This window comes from Falco peregrinus, chromosome 10 (assembly GCF_023634155.1).
Source record: "Falco peregrinus isolate bFalPer1 chromosome 10, bFalPer1.pri, whole genome shotgun sequence".
In the NCBI taxonomy this organism is placed as follows: Eukaryota; Metazoa; Chordata; class Aves; order Falconiformes; family Falconidae; genus Falco; species Falco peregrinus.
The window spans coordinates 13,933,233-13,958,396 of NC_073730.1; the positions used below are offsets into that span (position 1 = coordinate 13,933,233).

At 43.3% G+C, this 25,164-nt stretch overlaps 3 protein-coding genes across 13 annotated transcripts in view; 2 read left to right on the forward strand and 1 right to left on the reverse strand.

Moving 5' to 3' along the window:
* The window catches only part of SLC30A7 (solute carrier family 30 member 7), a 33,909-nt gene extending 21,283 nt beyond the window's left edge, over positions 1 to 12,626 (reverse strand). Inside the window, exons 1-5 of the mRNA XM_055814879.1 lie at positions 12,414 to 12,626; positions 12,156 to 12,257; positions 3,666 to 3,779; positions 2,263 to 2,350; positions 424 to 550 (exon numbers count right to left, since the gene is read on the reverse strand). Coding sequence (XP_055670854.1) covers positions 424 to 550; positions 2,263 to 2,350; positions 3,666 to 3,779; positions 12,156 to 12,257; positions 12,414 to 12,493 — 511 coding nt within the window. The 5' untranslated portion in view covers positions 12,494 to 12,626. The remainder of the gene's footprint in view (positions 1 to 423; positions 551 to 2,262; positions 2,351 to 3,665; positions 3,780 to 12,155; positions 12,258 to 12,413) is intronic.
* Positions 12,627 to 12,918: 292 nt separating this feature from the next.
* EXTL2 (exostosin like glycosyltransferase 2) lies at positions 12,919 to 21,223 on the forward strand. 8 transcript variants are annotated; one of them, XM_055814884.1, is made up of 6 exons: positions 12,921 to 13,307; positions 14,862 to 14,931; positions 15,367 to 15,513; positions 16,136 to 16,563; positions 17,958 to 18,028; positions 18,620 to 21,223. In XM_055814884.1, the coding sequence occupies exons 4-6, from the start codon at positions 16,170 to 16,172 to the stop codon at positions 19,109 to 19,111; spliced, it is 957 nt and encodes a 318-aa protein (XP_055670859.1). In that variant the 5' UTR covers positions 12,921 to 13,307; positions 14,862 to 14,931; positions 15,367 to 15,513; positions 16,136 to 16,169; the 3' UTR covers positions 19,112 to 21,223. The 8 variants fall into 8 exon arrangements, 7 of the variants coding, with proteins under 7 accessions (XP_055670860.1, XP_055670859.1, XP_055670858.1 ...); XR_003554424.2 differs by lacking the exon at positions 15,367 to 15,513 and adding an exon at positions 17,118 to 17,218 and having other exon boundaries at positions 12,919 to 14,931; positions 18,620 to 18,687; XM_055814883.1 differs by having other exon boundaries at positions 12,921 to 14,931.
* Positions 21,224 to 22,623: 1,400 nt separating this feature from the next.
* Positions 22,624 to 25,164, forward strand: part of CDC14A (cell division cycle 14A) — a 67,088-nt gene continuing 64,547 nt past the window's right edge. For 3 of the 4 annotated variants that reach the window (XM_055814876.1, XM_055814878.1, XM_055814877.1), the window contains exon 1: positions 24,361 to 24,822. In XM_055814876.1, the coding sequence (XP_055670851.1) occupies positions 24,717 to 24,822 (106 nt within the window). In that variant the 5' untranslated portion in view covers positions 24,361 to 24,716. Of the gene's footprint in view, positions 24,043 to 24,360; positions 24,823 to 25,164 lie in introns of those variants that run through there. The other variant, XM_013299026.3, reaches the window with a different exon arrangement.

Consider the following 25,164-nt stretch of genomic DNA (forward strand, 5'->3'; position numbering starts at 1 on the left):
CAAAAGACACCAAGTTGAGATGCACCTGAAGCTGAATCATCCTGTACTTACAATTTGATTCAGACACTGTTTTGTAAACATTCCAGCCAAGACCTTGCTTAACTCAAGCTTTATTTTGTCCAAAAGACACTGTGCAAATCTCCTCCAATAAGGTGCAGAAGAGTGCACGTTCCAGAAAGCAGATTCTGGAGTTCTAGGTCTTCCAGTTAATGGATATTAAAGTAAGAAGTACAGCAGTGACATACTAGGGCTAGTGATAAAACATAAAAGTCAAGATTGTAACAAATCACATACACATTTGGCTAGGATTGCCACTAAAAAGATGTTAAAATTTAATACTGGGGTTCTCTTTGGAGGATTGTAAGGTCCTGGAACACAGGGCGCCAGGACAGGAAACAATACTGAAAAATATAAACATCCTACCAGAGCCATGTGAATGCCCATGACCTCCATGTTGAAAAACAAATATTCCTATAAGATTTACAATGAATCCTAATATAGAAACAGGAAGAAGTCTCTCATGATGCACGTCAGGAGGCTCAAGTGCTCTCTAAAAAAAAAAAAAAAAAAGAACAAAAAAATTCCCCAAACAACAAACCAAGAAGCAACTGTAAAATGAAGAGTTTTACAATCTCTTTATAGTATCAAAAGACACTGAAAAAACTGCTTATATACAGGAGCATTCTCACACAAACAAACAGGCATATATAAAGACATAATTAGAAATTACTCAGGACTTTCAATTTTTGGGATGGTATACAGAAAAATTCTTACTGTCTGAAGCTGAAGTTTCATTATGAAAGCTGTGAAAGTGTAGTAGAATATGCTGATACTCTAGCTAACTTTTATCGTAAGATTTCATTATGCTGTGGGATGTGGCTCAACACCATACCAAACCATTCATGTCTATCGTAGTTTATGGATTGCCCAAGTCATCCAAAACAAACTTCTAAGAGCCCAGAATGCCATTTCTGCCTTTTTCCTTAGAAGGGTGAGAGGACAAAGGGAATGACATGAAGACTGGGAATAAATTGTGGCATTTTTTTAAAAACTTCTAAAATCTCGTGGTTTTTTGTTTAACTCTTTTTACCCTCCTTTTCGTGGGAAGTTTTTCTTCAAGGAGACATTATAAGCCTAACACAATTTGCATCTGAAGCTAAGTGTTAAAGAGTGTAAATTACTGTTGACAGGGCAGAGAAACATTCACTGTCTGTCCACCGGGATGAAAGGTACAGGCAATAGCAAGCCAATGAAACTTTCAGCAGATGTAAAATTTTGAAGTGACAGAGAGAAAAGGAGTCATCATCACAAGCAAAGGGAATACTTAGCATGAGAACTAAGATCAGCAGGAAAAGAATGCTGTTTCAACATTACCCTTAACCCTTCCTGTAGTAGTTTTTAATTTTTCTACTAAGTCTTATTGCTGTTTCTAGATTTGGAGTTAAGTTTTCCCAAGCTTTGAGGCCATTTTAGCCCAGTTTGTACTGCTTTTGAAGTATTTACAGGCTTATCTACATAGAGGATATGTTCTTCAAAGCTCTTTCCAGTTCTCTATTAATTTAAAAAAACAACACTAGAATGTATTCTGAACCAGAAGCCTTAACAAATGTATAGTGTATCTCCCACGAAAAAGAAAAAGCATTAATGCAAGCTGATCAGAATCAATTATCAATTTTACTCTTAATCCTCACTTCAGTGCAGACACCTTAGATGTCTAAATTTTAATACTGAAATTATCTCTGAACCATTTCGTAAAAAAATGAAAGAAAGGTGCCCTTGTAAATATTAAAGCTACTACTACTTGCCATTTATATCAGACTTCAAGATTTGGAAGATAATGCTCTTTCTTTATTGAGTTAGTCCAACTTCTTCACAGAATGTGACTTATGACTAACTTCTCTCCTCTGAATGACTAGTTTTGGCCTTTCTTTCTTGGTGTCATTTGTCCCTCAACAATGAGAAGTAAAGATCTTCCTATAACATACTTAACTGGCTGAAAAAAGGCCAGTGTAAATCTCACAGAATATTTATGCACAATCAAAATACACTATTTAAGAAGCTAGTACAAATAAACTGAAAAAAGTGTGTTTCTGTGTCACAAAACAACTTCAGAAGGTTTTATTCTTTGTTCAATACACAGATTTTTAATCAATTACAAACATAATAGCTTTTTCAATTACATTTCCCTAATTTTATCACCATTAAATATGCCCTACAAATAGAAATGTGAAGAATGATAGTGCAATTGATTTCATAACATACCTCAACACCTTCAGAAAAAATGAAGAACGCTGTAAAGATGAGGAATAAACCATTTACAAAACCAGCAAGTACTTCTGCTCGAACATACCTGCAAAAAACAAAAAAGCAATAGCAGGTATTACCACCTCTACTTTAATGCTGAAAATGAAAAGCAGAATTTAGAGACTGGAGTACAATTTTCTAGTTCTCAAACATTTGTATGACACAGGGGTTTGGTAAATGGCAGATGCAGTACCTAAACTACAGGTAAGTGTATGAAATGTACCGTGCTGTATTTTGTATATAATTACCTGATGCATATCAGCCATTACCTGATCTAGATGAACAAAAACTTTCAATATGTCAAAATCTTCCCATTTAAGATCATCTCTATTGGAAGTTATGGTATAAACACGTACTTGGAAGACACGAAGTAAGATAAGCATGTAAGACATAACTGAAGTCTGCTGATGTAAAGTTCTGTTTAATATCAAACAGCCATACATTAATCTGCTCCCTCTCTAGTAGGGGGATTTTTAATACAAGTTTTAAGTAGGAATTAATTATTTCTGACACTAAATTTTCCCAATAAAAAACAGCCAGGTTTGAGTAACATGTAATTCCAACGTGGCAAATATCAGACTTACACATCAGACTTAATAAATTCAGGCTGTTCTCTAATAAATGGAACACCAGCTGTTTAAGTGCAGAGCAGTAATTAACACAAAACTGCTTTCACTGCAATTAGTTCATGGTACAATCAATTCTTCCCAAATTGATTTCTAGGCACACTGGAGTTTCCACCTTAATTAAACAGTGCCTTAAGTTTCAAACTACACGATCCATGCTCAGGCAAGACAGCTAAATGCTGACATTCAGGTCAGTAATGCTATAGGGAATGCAGTAACTCATGTTAAAGCTCATTTGCTGTTAATTAATCAGTATCACCAATTAATAATATTGTATCACTACTGTTATTTTATAGGGCACAACTGCAACATGCAGTGGAACCAAGTGCCCTTGAAGCAGAACCAGCAGCAGCAGCTATATCCAAGAAGGGCGGTATGGGATGTCATACCTCAGCCTTGGGGATCTGTACTAATGGTAGGCACAGCTGTTGCATCCTGCTGGTTCTGAGAAGCATGGTTTATCATCTCAGGTGCAGCATCACTGAGACTTAGATCCTTTCAGTTATAACTTTCTGTTCCAAAGGCGGCATGGGGTACCAGCAGTCCAAGATTCCCTGTGACACACTGCACTGTGAGGATGAACCCATGATGCTCTTACTTCACTGGTGCCATTAACACATGACAACACAAGACAACTTTCTGCTGTGTAACTTGTTTCTACTAGTATGATCACAGAGATCTTAGAAGCGAATAACTTCCTATAATACAATAAGGTAAAAGCCTGAAGTTTCTTACCCATACGAGAAAGCATCATTTGACCTCCATTTTGAAATAACTGATGCTGCTAATCCAGCCAGTAGAGCAGTACAGTCAAAAAACATATGAAAAGAATCTGATATTAGACCTAAACTGGAAAAGAACACACAGAAAAAAAAAGTTATGGTCCATACGCTACATATTCAGTATGAAAAAAATCAGCATTTACTCTTTTACACACTAGCAGAATATACTGTGTGTCTAAGCTTCAGGCATGATTTTGCTAGCATAGAGGAGAAACCCATACTACATCACCAATACAAATATGATGACAAAATTCCTTTTGTCAGCTTAGGGAAGGCACTTTGGAAGAGTGCTTGGCAAAAAGTCCTGCTAGCATATGATTTTGGTGGTAGTGGAGGGTGGTTTCCCCTGACACAAACCTAAGTCCCTGGAGCAGATATACCCACAGCCGCATCTCTCACCAACATAATTCTAGTGGCAGGTATGTGTTGTCATAATTCAATTTACAGTTTGACCATATGAGAAAAATCATCTAGAGAAGTGTATACCCACAAGCTGCATTTAAACAATGACCCCACCTAAGTTTGTAAAAGAGTTAATAGCTAAAAAAAGAAAACTGGGTTCAAAGATACTGTTTCTGAGTGTCTATCATACACTGTATATATAGGTTAACTAGTACAATAATACTAAAACTGTTCTGCTGAAGACTACCAATACCACCATAGTGATTGCTCTAAGCATTTAAAAAAGCAGTGTTATCAAATCCATTTTAAAACTTAATACTTTGGAAGAGTTTTCACACACAGGGAAAACTGGTCAAAAATTCTTTAATGTCTGCAGTAAAAAAACCCCACCAATCAAAGTTTCATAAAATTTTGACAAACATGCCTGTGACAAAATCTTCTAGGCCTGTGAAAACTGCAGCCTTCCATTTAGAATTTTAGTTCACTATGTCTAACACTCTTTTTTGACTTTTTAAGACTCTAAAGTCTACTTCAGCATAGCAGTTTTCCTCTCAAGCATCTTACTTCACAACGCATCATCAGATGATAATTTGTCTTTGATATTCATTCATGCTGCAGCAACTCTATGAGTAGGGCAGGCTGAAAAAATGTGAGGTTTAGTACAGAGGGAATTCTAAGATCATATCATCTTTTGCCTGAAATAAAAGCAGGACAGCAAGCAATATATTCATTAAGTACTTTTGACTACTGTGTACCTTTCCCAAAAGCCATCTTTTATGCTAACATCTGTGTTTACATTTTACCTGAGCAGAGAAGCCAGTCCCTGACTGCATTGCCAAAGCAGCACACCTACGTTCTTTTTAATTTACTGCTGCTCAGTCTCTAGATTTCCAATCACAGACCTTCAGCCAGTGTTTTAGCCTGAATCATAAACAGGTATAGAACTTATCTAAGATGCATCTTGTTCTTCTAACTGTAACAGACAGATGTTATAGTAACAGAGAGAGGTATAAGTAATTACCCAATTTCACAGCTAAAAGCAAGGTTTCCAGCATCCTGATCTCTACTGCGATCACACATATCCAAGGTTAACACACTGTGGTGAAGCTACACTAAATCAAAGGAAGCAACAATAGTACTCTCAAGAGCACAGAGCTCTATCAACAATTTTAAAAAATAAAAATGTGGATAAGAGTGCTAAGTTGCTACGGATGGCTGCTTTTTCATTTTGCTATGTGTAAAGATAACAATCATTCACTCCTTTTGCTGGTGATCACCGTTACTCTTCCAGTTTGACTGAAATATGTCCACACAGAAACAAAAGCAGGCAAATACTTGCTCCATCTGCACTTTCAGCTGAATGGATCCAAGCCAATTCCAGCTCAAAAATGTAAGAGTGATATTAAAACAATGATGAGCCACTGCTTGTAAAACTTACTAGTCCTAGTGCAAGACACTGACTAGAATGCACACACTCCCCTTTGATGTAGAAGCTGAAGGAAGCAGAAGCTCAAAGACAGCTTCTTACATGGTTTATTTCAACGACCAATGCGCAACTACAATCTTGATTGACAAACACAGGAAAAGTTTTGCACGCTGTTCTACCCTACAAAGTTCAAAGCAATTGAACTTAGTTCACAAGTTATCCAGTCAGTAGCACTCAGTTTGTAGGCTGTATGTAAACTGGATTTAACACCACACACAACAGTGCCAAGCTTTACTAAATTAATAATCATAAACAGGTTCTTAAGTCTGCAAAGAAGTACGTGCATCAAAACACAAAAATTGCTTCATATTTGAAAAGACATTTAATACAGAAGTACTGAGAGCATTTATTATTACAGTTGTCCAAAAAGTTCCATTTTCCAAATAATTTGGTTGTCTAAGAACAATTACATGCACAACTCAGTTCTAAGAAACTGGAAAAAAACCCAAAACCCAGGCAATTACTTGTAGTAACAAACTCTAGAGAACAGCCACATTTTCACACTGAAGTTAAAGACAAAGTTGCCCTTACACAGAAGAAAAATTGTTAACAGAGAGCATCTGGTTTAGTAAAGGAGAATGAAGCATGGCCATCACAGGAACAAGATGAAGCTGCAGAACAAGAGGTAACCTCTCGATCACTATCCCTGAAAGAACTGTGGGATGAGCAACAAGATTATGCCCATCAATCAGATGAACACGTCACCTAGCTGCTTCGATGCTGGGATAGTGGGGCTAAAAGTGAGAATTAGAGGGTAGGGAAGCCAAGCAACTGGGATTACTTTCTAAAGAAGGGGGCATTAACAAGGCAATTGGAAAAGGAACCCAAGTCCTCAGCTCTGAAGGCAACTCCTGTCAAGTGTTAAAGAAAGGTATCCCCTTCAAGTAGGATATAAAAAGTTGCCCAGGCAAGTGGACTGCAAAAGAGAAAGGTATCCAGTACCTGAGGGAATTAGCCATGAAAGAGATGATTTTTTTATGACCAGGACAATCCACAGTCACCCACAGATATCAACAAAGTCCTAGGCACACAACCCATGCTGTGGAAATTTGTACAGAGCACACCATCGTCATATGCCAACCCATCGGCAATAATGGCTGGAGAGATGACCCACCACCAACAGTGGATGAAGTGGTTCACCATCTCCAGGACTGTGAAGATAGCATCTCTACCTCCATCATCTCAGCTGTGGAGAGACTGGTCCAGTGACTTGATGAGGACATATCCTATTCCCCACCTGTATGGACCTGTATATCAACTATAAACTGTGGGCACCCTTCTGTTTGGGAGGGAGAATATAGGAAAGACACACCAGAGGGTACCCTGTGCAGGACAGATTAGTATTTTCTGGAGTGACAGGTGGATCTTGACAGCTAACTGTATCGCAGGCTGAAATAAGCTTGACTGGGAATGAGTGGCAAAAACATCCATTGTGACTGGCCCAGAGGCTGCACGTATCGTTGGCACAGCCTGCCTCAGGAGAGGATATTTCAAGGATCCAAAAGGGTATTGGTGGGCTTTTGGTATAGCTGCCTTGGAAACAGAAGAAATGAAGCAACTGTCTACTTTGCCTGGCCTTTCAGAAGACCCTTCTGTAGTGGGGTCACTGAATGTCAAAGAGCAACAGGCACCGATTGCTACTACAGTGGTGCACCAGCGGCAATACCGCACCAACCAAGACTCCCTGATTCCCATCCACAAGTTGATTTGCCAACTAGAGAGCCAAGGAGTGATCAGCAGGACCTGTTCACCCTTTAATAGCCCCATATGGCCAGTGTGAAAGTCTAATGGAAAGTGAAGACTAACAGTGGACTATTGTGGCCTGAATGAAGTCACGCCACCATTGAGTGCTGCTGTACCAGACATGCTAGAACTTCAATATGAACCAAAATCAAAGGCAGCCAATTGATATGCCACCACTGATACCGCAAAACACATTTTTCTCGATCCCTTTGGCTGCAGAGTGCAGGCCACAGTTTGCTTTCACTTGGACAGGCATTCAATACACCTGGAATTGACTGCTCCAGGGGTGGAAACACAGCCCTACCACCGGCCGTGGACTGATCCAGGCTGCACTGGAGCAGGGTGAAGCTCCAGAACATCAGCAATACATTGATGACATCATCATATGAGGCTATTGCAGCAGAAGTTTTTGAGAAAGGGGAGAAAATAATCCAAATCCTTCTGAAAGCTGGTTTTGCCATAAAACAAAGTAAAGTCAAGGGACCCACGCAGGAGATCCAGTTTTGGGAATAAAATGGCAAGACAGACGTCATGAGATCCAAATGTATGCGACAAACAAGATAACAGCTATGTCTCCACCAACTAATAAGAAACAAACTCAGGCTTTCTTAGGGGTTGTGGGTTTTTAGAGAATATATATTCCAAACTACATTACGATTGTAAGCCCTCTTTATCACCAGACTCAAAAGAAGAATGACTTTAAATGGGGCCCTGAGCAATGACAGCCCTTTGAACAAATTAAACGGGAGATAGTTCAAGCGGTAGTAGGCCTTTGGCCAGTTCAGACTGGGCAAAATGTAAAGAATGAGCTCTACACCACAGCCAGGGAGAACGGCCCTACCTGGAGCCTCTGGGAGAGAGCACCAGCAGAGACTCCAGGTTGACCCTTGGGCTTTTGGAGTTGGGGATATAGAGGATCAGAGGCCCGCTACACACCAACTGAAAAAGAGATACTGGCAGCTTACGAAGGGGTTCGAGCTGCTTTGGAAGTGATTGGTACTGAAGCACAGCTCCTTCTGGTGCCCCGGTTGCCAGTGCTGGGCTGGATGTTTAAAGGGAGGGTTTCCTCTACACATCACGCAACCGATGCTACATGGAGTAAGCGGGTCGTGCTGATTACACAGCAAGCTTGAACAGGAAATCCCAGTCATCCAGGAATCTTGGAAGTGATTATTGCCTGGCCAGAAGGTAAAGAATTTGGAATGTTCCCAGAGAAAGAGGTGACACATGCTGAAGAAGCCCCACTGTATAATGAACTACTGAAACATGAGAAGCAATGTGCCTCATTTACTGATGGGTCCTGCCATACTGTACATGGAGGTAGAAGGCAGCTGTATGGAGTCCTCTACAACAAGTCACAGAAACTGCTGAAGGAAAAGGTGAATCGAGTCAGTTTGCAGAGGTGCGAGCTATCCTCCTGGCTTTAGACATTGCTGCACAAGAAAGATGGCCGATACTTTACCTCTATACTGACTTATAGAAGGTGGCAAATGCTTTGTGGGGCTGGCTGCAGCAACGGAAGCAGAGTAATCGGCAGCGCAGAGGTAAACCCATCTGGACTGCTACATTATGGCAAGATATCGCTGCCCGGGTAGAGGACCTGGCTGTAAAAGTGCATCATGTAGAATGCTCACACACCCAAGAGTCGAGCCACTGAAGAACATCTAAACAACCAGCAGGTAGATCAAGCAGCCAAGATTGAAGTGGCTCAGGTAGATTTGGATTGGCAACATAAAAGTGAATTATTTATAGTTCAGTGGGCCCATGACACTTCAGGCCATCAAGGAAGAGATGCAACATATAGACAGGCCCAGGATCAAGGGGTGGACTTAATTGTGGACACTACTGCACAGGTGATTCACGAATGTGAAACATGCACTGCAACTAAGCAAACCAAGCAGTCAAAGCCTCTTTGGTACGGAGGATGATGGCTAAAGGGGAAGCTTGGCAGATTACACTCTCATGCATCAGCCAAGGCAAGCGCCACATGTTTACAATGGATGGAAACAGGAAACATATCCTGTGCCCCATGCCACTGCCCAAAATGCTATCCTGGGCCTTGAAAGACAAGTCTTACGGCAACATGGCACCCCAGAAAGAACTGAATCAGACAATGGAACTAATTTCTAAAACAACCTCATAGACAATTGGGGCAAAGAGCATGGCATTAAGTGGGTATATCATATCCCCCTATCATGCACCAGCTTCTGAGAAAACTGAACAATGTAATGGGACTATTAAAAGACTATACTGAAAGCAATGGGCGGCAGAACTTTCACACATTGGGATACACATTTAGCAAAGGCCACCTGGTTAGTCAACACCAGAGGATCTGCCAGCCTAGCCCTGCCCAGTCAAAGCTTTTACATACTGTAGAAGGGGATAAAGTTCTGGTAATGCACCTTAAAAATAGGCTTGGTAAAACAGTCTGGGTCATTTCTGCCTCAGACAAAGGCAAACCCATTCATGGGACTACTTTTGCTCAAAGATCTGGAAGCACTTGGTGGGTAATGTGGGAGGATGGGGAATTTCCATGTATGCCTCAAGGGGATTTGATTTTGGGTGAAAAAAGCCAATGAATTGAATTGTGTGATGTTAATTGTTACATAATATTGTATAATATCACTTCTGTATGCCTATTAATACACTGGGCACCTTGTGGTGCCCATCTCTACCACTTTGGATTTGAAGATCCAAACCTGACTCCTTTCAGATTGCCACACCATGAATGACTTTGGTGAACCCAGATCAGCACAGCCGTAACAGAAGCAGAACTGGCTTCAAGATGCAACAACCCAATACCTAATACCATCTTCCCTGCCTTGAAAGACTGTTATAAAAGGTGGAGCCCAATGCCATGGAGTAAATGAACTCAACAGACTTTAGAGAGATGGTCCACAGACTAAGGGAATTATATCTGTGTGTTTATGTTAAAAGACAGGAAAGATGGCAATGTATTGGAAAACGTAGCGTGACTGAAATGGTATGGAATAAAGGCTGGATACTGTCCTAGTTTTGGCTGGGACAGAGTTTAATTTTCTTCTTAGTAGCTGGTGCAGTGCTGTGTTTGGACTTGGTGTGAGAACAATGTTGATAACACACTGATATTCTTAGTTGTCGCTGGGTAGTGTTTATACTAAGTCAAGGACTCTCTAGTTTCTCAGGCCCTGCCAGCGAGAAGGCTGGAGTGGCATAAGAAATGAGGAGGGGACACAGCCAGGTCAGCTGTCCTGAACTACCTGAAGGGTACCTCATGCCATGGAATGTCACACTCCGCATATAAACTGAGGGGTGTGGGTGGCTGGGGCCCGCGGATCACTGCCTGGGGACTGGCTGGGCATGGGGTCAGCAGGTGGTGCGGAACTGTATTGCGCATCACTTGTTTCCTTTTCTCCCTTCCTCTCCCCTTCCCCCTCCTTTCCAATAATAATATAACTTTTATTATTGGTTTATTTATTTCAATTATTAAATCATTCTTATCTGGACCCTTGAATTTTACATTCCTTTGCAATTCTCCTCCCCATTCCTCTGGGTAGGGGGGGAGTGAGTGAGCAGCTGCATGGTACTTAGTTACCAGCTGGAGTTAAACCATGACATCACACTAGCCAAAAAAAAAAAAAAAGCTTATAAAGAATAACATCAGAACAAACTCAAATGAACATAAAGCTCTTTAAACCTGAACTATTGAGAAAAATATTTGTATCTTCTGCGCTATTAAAAAAATATCCATACTGGAACAGACAGACTACACATAAAATAACCCTCACAGAATTGCGAAGTAAATCAACAAAGTCAAAACCAAGCACATCCAAGATGGTCTGCACATTGCCAAGACAGTCTGTGCCCGAGATAGATAGATGTGTGTTCTCACTGGTGCTACAGTAGCAATTACTGTAATCAAGGTTAAGGATTTCATAGTACAGTTTGAGACACTCAGAAAAACTTGACAAATATTAGGACGCAACTGTTTCCAAATCTGCACTGCTGTGTTCACTCAAGATACTTGATTAAGAGTCCCAGTAATCCATGCTACAGTGTTTGATAAGGACTACTTAAGTTCCATGTGGAAGCACACACTGTTGGGCCTAAGTGACATTTCCATGCCAGTCCCCTTTGGATTTCACTATTGACAGAGAGACTGAAGTGCCACCATAAACCAACATAAAAATACCAAGAATGAAGCACAATGGAGACAGTACCACTACTGTTTGTTCTCTACCTGTACACCATACATCAGCACCGAAGCTGGTTTGCATTTCTGCTTACATGTTACTACAGATTTTTCAGTAGAAATTTAGTCCAGTTCCTCCTGCTGTTATCAGCTCTGTGAATGTATGTGCTATATGAAGTGCCACTTAGCTACAGCAGGATGCGTTAATTCCCGTGTCTCAGGCAGAGACGTTTGGTGCAGTGCTGGTTTTTGCCACCCAGCTACCAACTTCCAAAAGAAGCCACATTCCCCGACAACGGATCTCCGTGGCGAGCGGCAGGCACGAAAGGGCTACCGCCGCCGGGCTCCGTACCTGGTGCCGAGGCCGGGCTCCCTCCTCAGCGAGGAGCCCAGCAGCGCGGCCGCCCGCACACCGGCTCCAAACGGCGAGGCCGGTGGCTGCCCCCGACAACGCTCCCGGCCGGGGGGAGCCCCCCAGCAGCCCCCAGCGCCCTGCGGGCCGGCCGCTCCGGACGGCGGCCCAGGCCCGGCCCCGCCGCACGGCCCCGCCGAGAGGGAGACGTGGCACTGGCCTCGGCGGAGGCGCCGCTTCCTGCGCGCCGGGCGTCGCGCCCGCCCCGCCGGCCGCCCCGCGCCGGTACCTGTTACTCCAGATGCCGTAGAGCAGCTCCACAAAGGCGAACGACAGGTTGAGGCAGAGGAAGAAGAAGAGGTTGCGGGAGGTCTTGTCCGCCAGGATGGACCTGCGCACGGAGCACACAGCGGGTCACCCGCCGCCGGCACAGCGGGGGCAGCGGCGAAGGGCAGACCGCTCCCCGGGCGGCCCCGGGCTCGGCCTACCCCAGCCCCTCCGCGGGCCCCGGCCGCGGGCCCCGCGGTGCCCGTCCCGTCCCGCTCACCTGAACCAGCCCGACACCTTCCTGAGCAGGTTGAACTTGGGCGGCTTGTACTCGTCGTCCTTGATGGAGAGGGGCAACATCTTGCCGGGGCCGCGGCGTGCCCGGCCGGCGGGGCAGGCAGTCGGGGCGGCGCGGGGCGGGAAGGCTCCCCCCGCCGCCGGCCCACGCGCCCGTCACACTTCCGGCCTCCCTCCACGCGCCTGCGCGCCGCGGCGGCACGAGCAGGCGGCGGGGGCGCGCAGCGGGAGGGGCCGGGGCTGCCGGGGCGCGGGGCACAGCGCGCGCTGCCGGCGAAAACGCCGAGCCCAGCCCCAGCACGCGAATCCCCCGCCGTCCCGTGCCGGCGCTCGCCCGCCGTCCGCCCGCGATGCCCGATACTCCCGCAGCGGCTGCCGCGGCAGCCCCGGGCACGGAGCTGGGGCGGCGGCCCGGCCCCCCGCGGTCGGCCCCAGGCTGCGGCGTAACGTCGCGCTGCGGGCAGCTGTGTGAGCCGGGCGGGCGGGTGGGGGCGAGCTCCCTGCCCGCGGCGGGGCCCCGAACTACAAACCGGGGCCTGCCGGGAGGAAGCGGAGGGCCGCCCCACAGGAAGCGGGGTACGGCGGCGCCGCCGTAGCGTTGCGGTGGTGTCGCCCGCGCCGCCCCTGAGTCACCGCAGCGGCCTGCGCGGGCGGGCCGAGCCGCGGGGTGCCGGGCCGGCACCTCCCCTGCCCTGCCCTGCCCTGCCTTGCACTGCCGTGCCGCGCCGCCGGCAGCGCTCACCGCTGGGGAAGCAAGCGGCAGCACCGGCGCCCGCCTGGACGTGAGCGGAACCGTGCGTGAGGGGGCGGCCGGGCCGTGCGGTTGCGGGGGCGGCGCGCTTTGCCCGCCGGGGCGAGCCGCCCGCTTGTGCTGCCGGTAACTGTCTGTAATGCTGTTGCGGGGGGCTGCCCACGGAGAGAGCGGGTCCTGTTCAAGTGTTTTCTCGGAGTGAGGGTTAAGAAACCCGGTTTTGACGCAGGGGTCTTATTTCTGTTAGCTCCGTTTTGAGGAGGTGTTCTCTACAGGGGATACTGTACATTTTTGAAGAGGCCCGCTCTGCGTTGCAGTCTCAACTTAATTTGCAAAACCGATCATCGCTTTCTTACTGGAAAGTGCCACGATGCGAATTGTAAAGACTTTATTTAGACAGTTATTTTAATTAGGGAATATCTAATAATACCATCCTTGTGCATCATTACAGTCTACCGTATGCAACTGAGTAAACACAAGAATGCATGGCAAGCCGGGAAGTGTCATTACCACACAGAACATTTCTATTTTCATCCTAAGTAGGCTTTTAAATTTTAGCCAATTAATCGTTACAATAGTGTTGGTAAGTATTGTTGTGACCAGGTTGCAATTGAGGAAAGAGAATCTAAGGTTCAACTTTTTAAAAGCTCATATGACCAAGATACGGTGGACCTCAGAAATGCTGAGTAGCCACTGCTAATTATTTTTAGAAGTTAGGCACGATTGCTTACACCTATAAAATGAAGCAACCAAACCAAGCGATTAGCTTCTGGAAATAGTTTTGCTGACCTCTCTAGCCTCACAAAATAAGGCAGTGGTAAAATTGGGATGCAGATTTGGGAAGACTGTATGTGTGGACATATTCAGGTTGGCATACACACAAAATGGCAAGTCTGTACTTTTAAGAACCAAGTTTTTATAACCTAAACAAACCACTCTTAGGAACTTTCAATTATTCAACGAGATCAACAAATTCTTGTTCTCTAAGCTTTCATAGTACCATTCCTAAATGAAAAATAAGAACTCCCTTTCCTTGTTCAACTAGTTTTAAAAGAACAAAAATCCTTCCAGCAACCTAGAGTCCGTAACAGACACAGGTTTCTTAAGCTGCTGTCCTTCATCTTGTGCAGGACATCTTGTGCTTACGCTCATATTTGCTTTCCCTTCTGCTAAACCAGATGGGAGAACAAAATTCTGTGTCTTAAACTTCTAACACAACTGGTGAGCTTAGTGGAAGGAGAGCATGAAGGGGATGAGCCAGAAAAGGAAATTATTTATTGGGACTACTTGCCTGACTGTGGTAACCAAATGTGTATTTTATTGGTGCCTGGTGAACAAAGGAACAGACTATGAGGTTCTGGAGACCTGCTTGTATCTCTGTAGTTGACCCTAAGGATGGATCACATAGACATGCATTGGCACAAAAGCAACAATTTTACAAGCAGAAAAATGTGCCATGCTTTTCTTTCTATCCAATTGGTGTAATAACTTCTTTCTGAAGTGTTCATTGAAAGGCAGAGATAATTATTCAACTGAGCAATAGGAAGAGGGATCGGATAATTGCCATGAATGCATACGTACATCAGTAATTGAGAGGAACATTTTCTTGTAAAAGAATGCTGCGTAGCATGTGGGGTAACTGTTCATCTTCAGTCACAGAGCTGCTTTAATTTCCAACAGATTCAAAGTTGACACACAACTGTCCTATAAAAACAAGGGGGGAAAAACAATCTCGCTTGGCAACAATGAGGTAAGTGGAGAGTTTTTTTAAACTAAAATAATTTATGTTCATGTTTTTGAGCACGGTATTGTGCACATTGGAAAAAAAATGATCAAAACTTCTGTGAAAAAAGACACTGATACTCTCTCAAAAATTGTAATTGATGGGGCTGTCCTGGATAATTTATTTTGATCAGAATTTCCTGCTGAGGCCTAGAAATTACTGATGGAGTAATGCTGAGTAATATGTATAGATTCAATTCATACCAATCTTGCCAGTAAAGGAGGAAGAACAGATGCAGATGACGCATTTGAGGGACAAACTATGGAATGCAGTGGCTGCTGGATCCTGCTGAGTTTACAATGTGTGTCTGGAGAACTGGGACTGCTATCTAAGAGGCATGAATATTGGGGCTTCCTTTGTAGGAGCTGCTTTTTAAGAGCTGCTGTTTTGTTCCAAAACCAGGAGGATCCAGAAAGCCCTGCCTTACACTGAGGCTGCACCCCCAGTTAGCTGATACATTGCACCTAGCATCTGACATCTCCAGTTCCTGCTGAGGTCAAGGTTTAGCAGACCAGCTGCTGTTGTTGCATTCCTGCATTACTCCATTTGGTATGTTTCTTTTGCTCTACCTGTTAGCCTCAGTTGGTATGAACAGAATCGTATTTTCTGCATTAATAAGTATTATTGAGCAGAAATACAAACTGTTGACAAAATGTCCAGCAAATCAGTGATAAAGATTGTTCCTTCTGTGCACAGGAATGGGAAAAGAAAGAGCATTTTACTTCCTTCTTTCTGCCAGGCCTCTTGAGGAGGCACCTTCTCTCCCTTTTGATTCCCAGCTAAGACAGAGTTGCTGCAGTGCTGAAAACACTGAATCTCTGTGCAAATTTACTTTCTAATTTCAGCTGAATGGGTTTGGTGAGGTATGTAAATGTTCAATCAGAAATGCAGTACTGAGAAAATAAGAGATGATGAACAATCTGAAGAATTACCCTAGGTTCATTTTCACAAAACAGTGAAATTCAAAATTAACAAAAAAACGTGAAAAGCAAGTAAACAGAAACAGAGTACCAGAAGTACCTGTCTTGTTAGTTGAAAGTAATTGGCTCATGTTCTAAAATCCTCCTTATTTATTTACTTAAAACAAAAGCCTACTTAATATTGTGGGAGTTTTGTTCAAGGGAGATACATGGGATTAATGAGTTTTCCTTTCCTGTTACTTGTTTTAAAGGTATTTTCACTTCTGTAAGCTTCCAGGAAGAGTTATGGGAGTCCGCCTACTACGCTTCACTTCTGTGGTGATCATTGTCTTGCTTCTTGTGGCAGGTGCTTTAACAGCTTTGCTTCCCAACATCAAAGATGACAAAATGCCCAATTTGAGAAGGGAACCAAAAACCCAGAGTCAGTCTGCCTTGGATTCATTTACTCTTATTATGCAAACATATAATAGAACTGACTTACTGCTAAAGCTTTTAAATCATTATCAAGCCATCCCCCACCTACATAAAGTAATTGTTGTGTGGAACAACATCGGTGAGAAGATACCAGAGGAAATGTGGAATTCCCTGGGGCCTCATCCTGTCCCTGTTGTCTTTAAAGTTCAAACTGTCAATCGCATGAGGAACAGACTCCAGAATTTCCCTGAGCTGGAAACAAAAGGTAATCAGCAGTTCATATCACTACTACTAATACTATTTTCACACTTAAAATCTGAATGCTAAAAGAGAGATGGTTTGAGCTATACAATGTAATAAATCCATGGATCTGTTGGGCCACTTAATAGAATGTGGGTATTGGAGAAGAGACTTATGTTACGATCTCAGATGCACACCAGCGCTGCCACCAGCAGGCTGTCAAGGAAAAGTAAGGAAAAAGAGAGGGAGGTCAAATGCATTTTGTGGGCTGTTGCAGCTGTGTTCTCCATTTCCTTTGTCAGGCAGACGTAGGTAGCTCAGCCCCTCTTCCCTTTACAGTATAAACTGAAATTCATAGTGCATGTATCTGCTGAGTCTCTGTGTTAATCTGGATTTAAGTCATCTGGTAAGATTTGATTTAATCCATTCTTTTTTAAAACTAAGTTCTTAAGCGTGTTCTACTCTTCAGAGAAACTTCCCTCCCTAGCTGTCTGGCTTTCTATCACAAATTATGCATCCTTTTAATTTAAGAGTATTTTCCCCAGTCTTTTGGCTATTCATCTAAATATTCTTCCTAAGGTCTTTCCAGGAGAAGTACAACAATAAATCCTGTTTGTTTCAAGTGGAAAAAAACCCCATATGTTGCATTACAGACCTGACCTTACTCATGATTAGTAAAGGTAATTCTACTTGCTGCCCCCTTCCTAACATGCCTTGCTACTCAAAACCCATGACTTCCAGGAAGACACTGGAAACATCAACTTCGCAGGTGTTTTATTTACTGTAATAGGATTTATGCTGACTGTAAACTTAAAAAGCTTTAATGCATTTGGAGTTCTGATCTAAGAACATCTTTCCTTTTCCACTTGCCGATAAGTCTTTTGCCTGAAATTTAAGGCAAAGATTCTTGCTTCTGTAGTTAATCATATTGAATGTTGCCTGTGCAATTTATTAAGCTTGCTTACTTAGAACTTGCAAGTAGTTAGGAGGTGGATAACATTTTATACTAAGAATCCCTTATAAATCTCATACGCTAAAGAATAGTATCTAACTCTTCTAGTTATATTTTTACACAAGATTAGTAGAATGTTAAGTTGCTTTGCCAAACACTCCCAAGTTTTCCAACACATATCTCTTCAGCTGTGCTACAGATGATCAAAGGTTGCTGAGTTTTGTTACAGCCTGGCAAATAATCTAAAATTTAGATTTGCTGTCAGTTACCACAAAGCTTTGAAACCTAAGTATGTTTTCTCCATCTACTTTCAAGGAGTTACAATTCAGTTCTACAACCCAGTTTAATGGTTATAGAAGTTTCACAGCTAATTTGTCAAATATGGTGCTGCATAATGTGCTCATGTATTTAATCTTTTGATAAGTTAAAAGTTTTTTAGTTGGGGTTTTTTTTTTTCTTCCTTTCAGCTGTTTTAATGATGGATGATGATACGCTGGTCAGTGCTCACGACCTTGCTTTTGCCTTTTCTGTTTGGCAGGTAATGTTTTGCACCTTGGCAGGCAGTATTTGTGAGTTACAATTGAGAATAATGGTTTTAATTAGAGTAATACTGTATCATAATGTTTTACCATTGATTTTTCTAGCTATAAGATTAGATTTTACAAGGATTGAAACATTGAATAGTAGAAATTGCAAAAACATTCTTCAATGGTAACTATACCTGTAATCTATAACTTTCAAATCTTTGAACACTGAAGTTGCTGACTGCTGAATTTATTTAAAACAATAGTAGGTTGCACAAAAAAAGTGGGTGGGTTTTTTCTCCCTGAGAGAAATTATCTGTAAAGTTATTTTGCATGCCAAATATACAGCTGCAAATTGTGGATAGATGTTTCTTGGCACTACGTGATGTGGAATGAGGCATATTGTGTCAGTTTCGTAAACTGTATTTAATTGCAACATTTAGGCAGATCATAGGACCATATGCCAATAATTTCATTCTTCCCTGGCAATAATCTTGTACTCCTCTTATTTAAAAAAAGAGTAAATCTCTCTTATGAAAATACTTAACATACGTTTCAGAGTGTCGGCTTCATTTTGATTTTTTTAATATTTTTTTTTCTTTCAGCAATTTCCAGAGCATATAGTGGGATTTGTTCCTAGAAAGCACATTTCTACTCCTTCGGGTGTATACAGCTATGGCAGCTTCGAATTGCAGAACCCTGGATTTGGAAATGGAGATCAGTATTCTATGGTTCTTATTGGTGCAGCATTTTTCCATAGTGGATATTTAGAAGATTTTCAAAGACAGCCAGAAGCTGTTTATGCCTTAATAGATGAAACTCAAAATTGTGATGATATTGCCATGAATTTTCTGGTAGCCAAGCATACTGGAAAGCCTTCGGGAGTGTTTGTGAAGCCTGTTGATGTAAGAAATTTAGAAAAAGACACTAACAGTGGCTATTCTGGAATGTGGCACCGAGCAGAGCATTTGTTACAGAGATCTTACTGTGTAAATAAACTGGTTAATATTTACGATGGCATGCCTTTAAAATATTCTAATATCATGATTTCTCAGTTTGGTTTTCCTAATTATGCCAATCACAAAAATAAAATGTAAGCCAATGAATTTAAGGGGTTAGATGTTTAATAATACTCGGTAAACTATACTGAGTTGAAGGAGAGAAGGTGTAATTACTGCATCTTGGTCTTATTTGTAGCCTCTGAATTTTTCCTGTATGGCTTTTTATGTATTTTTTCCCCCTTTCTTACTAATTCTCTGAGGTAAGTTTTGAGAAAACTTAAACGATATATACTGACGTTTAACTGTGATAAAATAATCCTCTTTCCTTAAAACCTGAAAAGCTATTACAGTTAATTAGGCCAGTTTTTCAGAAACGTGGCAGCAGAAGTGCCCTCCTACCCTTCAGTGCTTATGTTTTGATTTTTTTTTAAAATCTGTGTGTCTAGTCAAATGAGGTCTAGTTATGATAGTTACGTTGAGATGCTTCCTTGCCTTCTCCCTCCTCTCACCAAGTTCCTGGTGAAACTGGAGAAGGGCTACAGTAAACTGTTGGCCAGGCTTCTCGACTCCTGTACAAAACCCCTTTGAAGTTTGTATATAAGCTATTCTGTATTCTGAGATGTTCCTGAAGCTGCTATGAAAGCAAGCCAGAAAAGAGTAGCTCACCTTCATCTCACATAGTCCTAAAACCATTGCGTACAGTATCTGCTACTGCTGAGACAGTGGAAAGTGATCTCTCCTGTGGCTTTTTTTTCTGTTAATTTGCCTAGAGTTGCTGAAATGCTGCAAGCAGCTGAAAGGTAAAAGCTAGCAGTTGGAAATGTAAGAAACATGAGCACATGAAATATGAAACTTACCTAAGCAGCCAGAAGAAATGGATGGGATATTACTAACGCTTTCTTCAGTACTTGATTTTATTTTGATACTTTGCATTGTTAAATTGTAACATAAATTGTAAAATGTAAAAATACATTGTTAAAAAATGGGCCCAAGAAAATCCTCACTTTTAAAAAAAGTTTTATTTACAATTCCTAATAAGAGCAAGTTGTTTTACATGTATTACAGAGCGTACCTTTTATAATATTACAGGTCTACTGGTTTTTTAACAGCCCTTTCAAATGAGTATTTACTTTGTTGTTTCTTTCATCTCGATTTTTGGTGGCTATGACAACAATTAAAATGTGCGATGAATGAGTAAAAAAAAGTATTTTAAGGTACAGTGTATTTGACAAGACTGGACTATTACCAGTCTTCAAATTCCCTGGCTTCATCCATAGCAAGAAATAGAGCTATTGTTAACAGCTTTTGTTAGATTTTGGGGTGCTATAGTTCTGGAAACATTGTTTTAACATAGACAGGACCAACCTTTTCCAGTGCAGTTACAGAACTTTTGTGGTATGGAGGAAAGAACAAAAGACAGTGATTTTCCTGGATCACAGAGAGGAATCAAATGTGGTATCCAAGGTAGATATAGTTTCACCTGCATCAGCTTTGAATTGATTCTTACTATCAGTTCATAGTTATCTATGGACAATCAATAACAGCTAATACCTAGTACACAAATAGCATCTGCACAGATGGTGTATAATTTTGTAATTTTTTCTAATAAGTTAGCTGAACAAAAAGTGGTTTACAAATGTGACAAGTTTTTACAGCAGGGCTGATTCTGGGTGTCTTTGTGTTTCTTTGGGGGAACAGAAGATTCTTTTGCCTTGTTCTATCAGTGTTAAAGGTTTTAGTTTCTGCTCAGTGAAGTCTTCCTGGTACTTTTGTGAGATTTAAAGGGCAAAATCTTAACATGGCAATGTAAAGTCTGCTTAGTTTTGTTGTTATAGTGAAAAGTAGATTTTAATTATTGTGCTGTAGTGGTAAGCAATATACAAACAGGTCTATGATCTTTCCAGAAATGCAACTTTCTTAGTGGTAGTTTACTGCATTTCATTTACTTACTGGTCTGTAATTTCTGTTCTGTGCAGTATCAACAAGAATTGTGAAGACTTCAGATGTTGTGTACCTTACTTCTAAAATGTGAAATGAATTGTCAACTCAGCCAAATCGTAGTATTGGGTTCTTTGTTGGGGGAAGGGGTTGGTTTGGGTTTTGTTCTTCTGTATCAGTGAAAAAAACAATAGAACAAACTTTTCTTATACTGGTGAATTTAATTTGTACCATTGTCAAAATATATAAAACATATTTGTGATGTATGTATTTTCAGATTATTAACCAAGTTTTTCAGTGTTAGATGTCTAAAGTAAGCTTACAGTTTGCATACACATGAACAGCACCAAGATTTCACTTTTTTTAAAAAAAGTACTTGTTGGCACATACAGTCACTTATTTTAGGTAAGACCCACTCATGAGGTAAAAAAGCCATCAAAACCACAACCTTAAGCTTAGATACAAAAAAATATGCAAATATAAGGCTTCAGCTCTAGCCATAATTCATTGTGCTTAGGAACAAAAAGGGTTTTATTTTTTAAAGGCTGGCAACTTTTTATCCCTTGATGGTTATATAAGTGCATAAGATTCTTGGATGAAATATATTACTGAGCATGTATATTTTAACAAATATATGCAATGATTTCTTCTAAGAGATTATGTAGATGTCATTTGGAAATATTTTGGCTTCTAAACAGATTCATCACCACCTCTGAATATTCTGTAGAAATTAATATTTATGCAAGACAGGATTTTTAAAATGGTATCTAAAAAGATATGTTTTTTAAAAATTCTTGTTGAAAAAATCAGGATATAGTCGTAAAATGATGCAACAGGACTACAAGAAAATTGCTTCTTTACCTAGTTAAAAAATGCCACAAGATGTCACTGTAGCCTTGATATTTTGTATCATCACATTTTAAAAATAGTAATTGGAAATATTTATAATTAAAAAAAATTGTATGAGTTGAAAACATTGTTAAAGCTAGCATTTTACAAGGTGAAATTCATTAGATACTTGTACTAAAAGCTGTGAGAATACTGGAACTGAAAACATGGAGGTTATTTTGTACATATTTTTACAGGGAAGAAGAAAAAGATTTTATTTTCTGTGCTTACAATGGCTGTAGCTAATTGCCACAAATAACTTGTATGAAACCAAAACAATACTTGTCATTTTGGAAAAGGTTTACAAGTGGTCAGAAACAACATTTGTCAGTGGATCTTCAGTTTCTAGTCGTGTTTGCCTCCTAGATTCACCAGCCTTGCTAGATGCCTTAACAAGTAATAGGCTTTAACACAAACTATGTATCTAGGGATTCTAGATACTGGATAGCTAGTCTGTTACACTGCTCCATCTTTACTTCTTTTACCCAATATAGTTTTGTTAAAGCTAATTTGAGTATGTTCATACAAACTCCCCTCAAGCAGAATGCCGCCCAATCTCAGAAACGTGTGTTGCATTGAACTGTAGTGAAAGTTAAGAGTAAAAAAAGACGTCTTAAAAAACTTCGGTTCTGGAGAAAATACATTGATACTTCTTACACAGGATATGCTACCGCTTAGACAATTGCTTGTAAATAAAGAATTAAATACTTGATTTAATTAAGGGTTAAATACAAGTGAAAGTCATATAGAACAGTACAGGAAAAGATAAATACATTGATTTCCATGAAAAGCAAATACCCTCAAACAGCCTTTATTTAATCTGCTGTTGCAGAAGGCTATGGCCTCAGTTTTACAAGCATCTTGTATGGAATAATACTTACTACCTGAGAATTAGGTTTCTAAGTTCACAGGACCAGGCCCAAACACTCATATTTAGGAATAGTAGTTCTGGAGCTATGGAGAGAAAAAAAAAAAGCAAAAAACCCACCCCAAAAATGTAAGTACAGAGGTACAGATTATTATAACCAAAATAAAAAAAATAAGCAACAACAAAAGTTTTATGAGACAAGTACTTTCTGTAGTATTTCAGCATATTTGTAAGGCCTGAAAGATTATTCAGTGTTTATGACGCTAGGTCACAAACTGAAGTCAGAAGTGTTTCACACTTATTTAGCCTGAGCTACAGACACACTATAATTAATTGTATTAACTGGTTGTTACAGTAGATTACTTACAAAGTTGGGAAAACACGGTGATAATAATGCAGACCTCAGGGGTGCATACTGCTTTGTATTACAAGGTCTTTTTAAGGCGTTTCAAAGGTGATTTCTCTTTTGTTTGGGGGAAGAATAACATCCTTTATTTTTCTCCCCAAAGTACCTCTCCTTTGCAACCTTTTTCTCATTCACTTGTAAAAATGAGAAGGACCTGCTCTGTCTGGCACTTACCAATCCTCTCTCAAGGCAAGGGTGGCAGAAGAAAGGCATTTCTAACACTTCTAACGCTTTTTTTTTTTTTTTTTTTGGCAGTAAGTTAATTGCAGACTACAAACTAATTCAGCTTTTGCAAACGAACCACCAGAAAGTCAATCTTGCACTTTTTTAAAGCATCAAGCTGCAAGTAATTTTGTGTAGTTTCACCACAGCCTTAGGAAGCACACATGATGTTCTTAATCGCTGGATGATTTCTCAGGAAAAGCAGGAGCCCACAGCTCGAATCGGTGCGCTGGGAGAGCTCCCTGCGATAGGGGCGCGTGTCGCCCCTTTCCGTTCGCAAGCGGCTTCCCCGACTTGTCGCTCCCCCTCAGCAATCCCTGGCAGATCGACCTCCTCGCCGGAGGGAGGGAAGGAGGGAGGGAAGTCCCGACAGGTGACAGAAACCCCAGCGGGCAGAAAAGGAGGTGAACGCCGGGCGGGGGGCACCGCAGCCGGGGCTCGGCTGAGAGACCCGATAGAGGGGTACGCCCGGCAGCCGCCCTCGCTCCACCAGGCACTGCTCGCTCATTGGCTAGAGCCGTAGGAAGGCAGCTTTTGATTGGTGAGTCGGTCTGTCTATCAGGCGAAATAGCGCTGCAGGCGCCGCCGGGCCGGGCCCCGCGCGAATCAAGAGTCCCAGAGCAGCCTGCCGGCGTCAGGCAGCGCTCCCCCTCTCCCCCGAGGCGGGCTGGCGGCGGCTCGCTCGCCTCACCCTGCGCTGCTGAGGTACCGGCCCCGGCTCAGGTCTGCTTCCCGCCGCCTCGGGCCCTGCGAGCTGGACCTCAGCCTCCCTCTCCGTGGGGCGTTTTGCCACGGGCCGCCCTCGGGCGGGGGAAGCGGAGAAAAAAAAATGCAGCGGGGCGGGGAGGCGCAGGCCGCGCTCCGGCGGGAGGTGGGCGTGAGAGCAAGGCTGGGGCGGGGGGCGGGGCTGTGCCGGGTGCAAAAGCGCTGCCTGGCGGCTCCGGGGCGCTGGCGGGCCGCCCGCCCGGCGGGTAGGCGCTCTACGGCGGAGGGCGGGGCTGCCGGAGCGGGGAGGGGGGGCGAGGGACGGGGTGGGGGGGACGGGTGACTCGCACGCCTCGGCCCCGGGCCGGGCGAAACAAAGGCTCGGTAACGCAGTTGCTGGGGCGCCGCTGGTCGCTTGGTAACCGTCCGTGCCTCTTTATCCGAGGGCGTCTCCTGGCTGGGGGCGGGGTGGAGCTGGAGTCCCTGCGGGCGCCCGCCTGCTCGCTCGGCGGCTCGCCGTGTCCCGGAGCTAGTTCCCGTCTCCGCTCCCGTTCCTATGCGGGCTGCGGCAGCGGCGCTCCCAGCTGCGTGGCCCCTGGCGGGCGGCCCCTCCGGGCAACGGGTCGCTGCCCAGCGAGCGCGCCCTGGCCCCGTCGGGGCTGCCCGGGAGCGCCATGAGTTCGGAGCCGCCCCGCGCCTCGCTGCTCCGCGCCCTGTTTAAGATGGAGCCGGCGGCAGCCGCCCCCGAAGTGCTGGTGGGAGCCTCGGAGTTCGTGAAAGGTGAGAACGAGCCGGGGAGCCGTCCCCGGCCGCAGGGGTCCCGCTCGCCGGAGCCGCCCCCAGAAAGGAAACCCGCCGGCCTCTCTCCTCCCCGGCCCCGCGGGCCCCGCTGCGCGCCCGCCTCCGCTTCGGTCGCCTGTGCCCTGCGGCTTTCGCCAGCCCTTTGCCCCTCGGCTGCCGCGGGGCGCGCCTCAGCGGTTCCTTCCTCCTCTCTTTTCCGGCTAGGAGCGGGGCCGGCACCTGTTGCTATGTTTTGCTGCGTTGCGGGTCAGAAACCTCCCCTCGCTCCGCGGAAGCCGCTCCCGCGGGGGGCCGGGGGGGCTGCCGGGGGGCCGGGAGGGC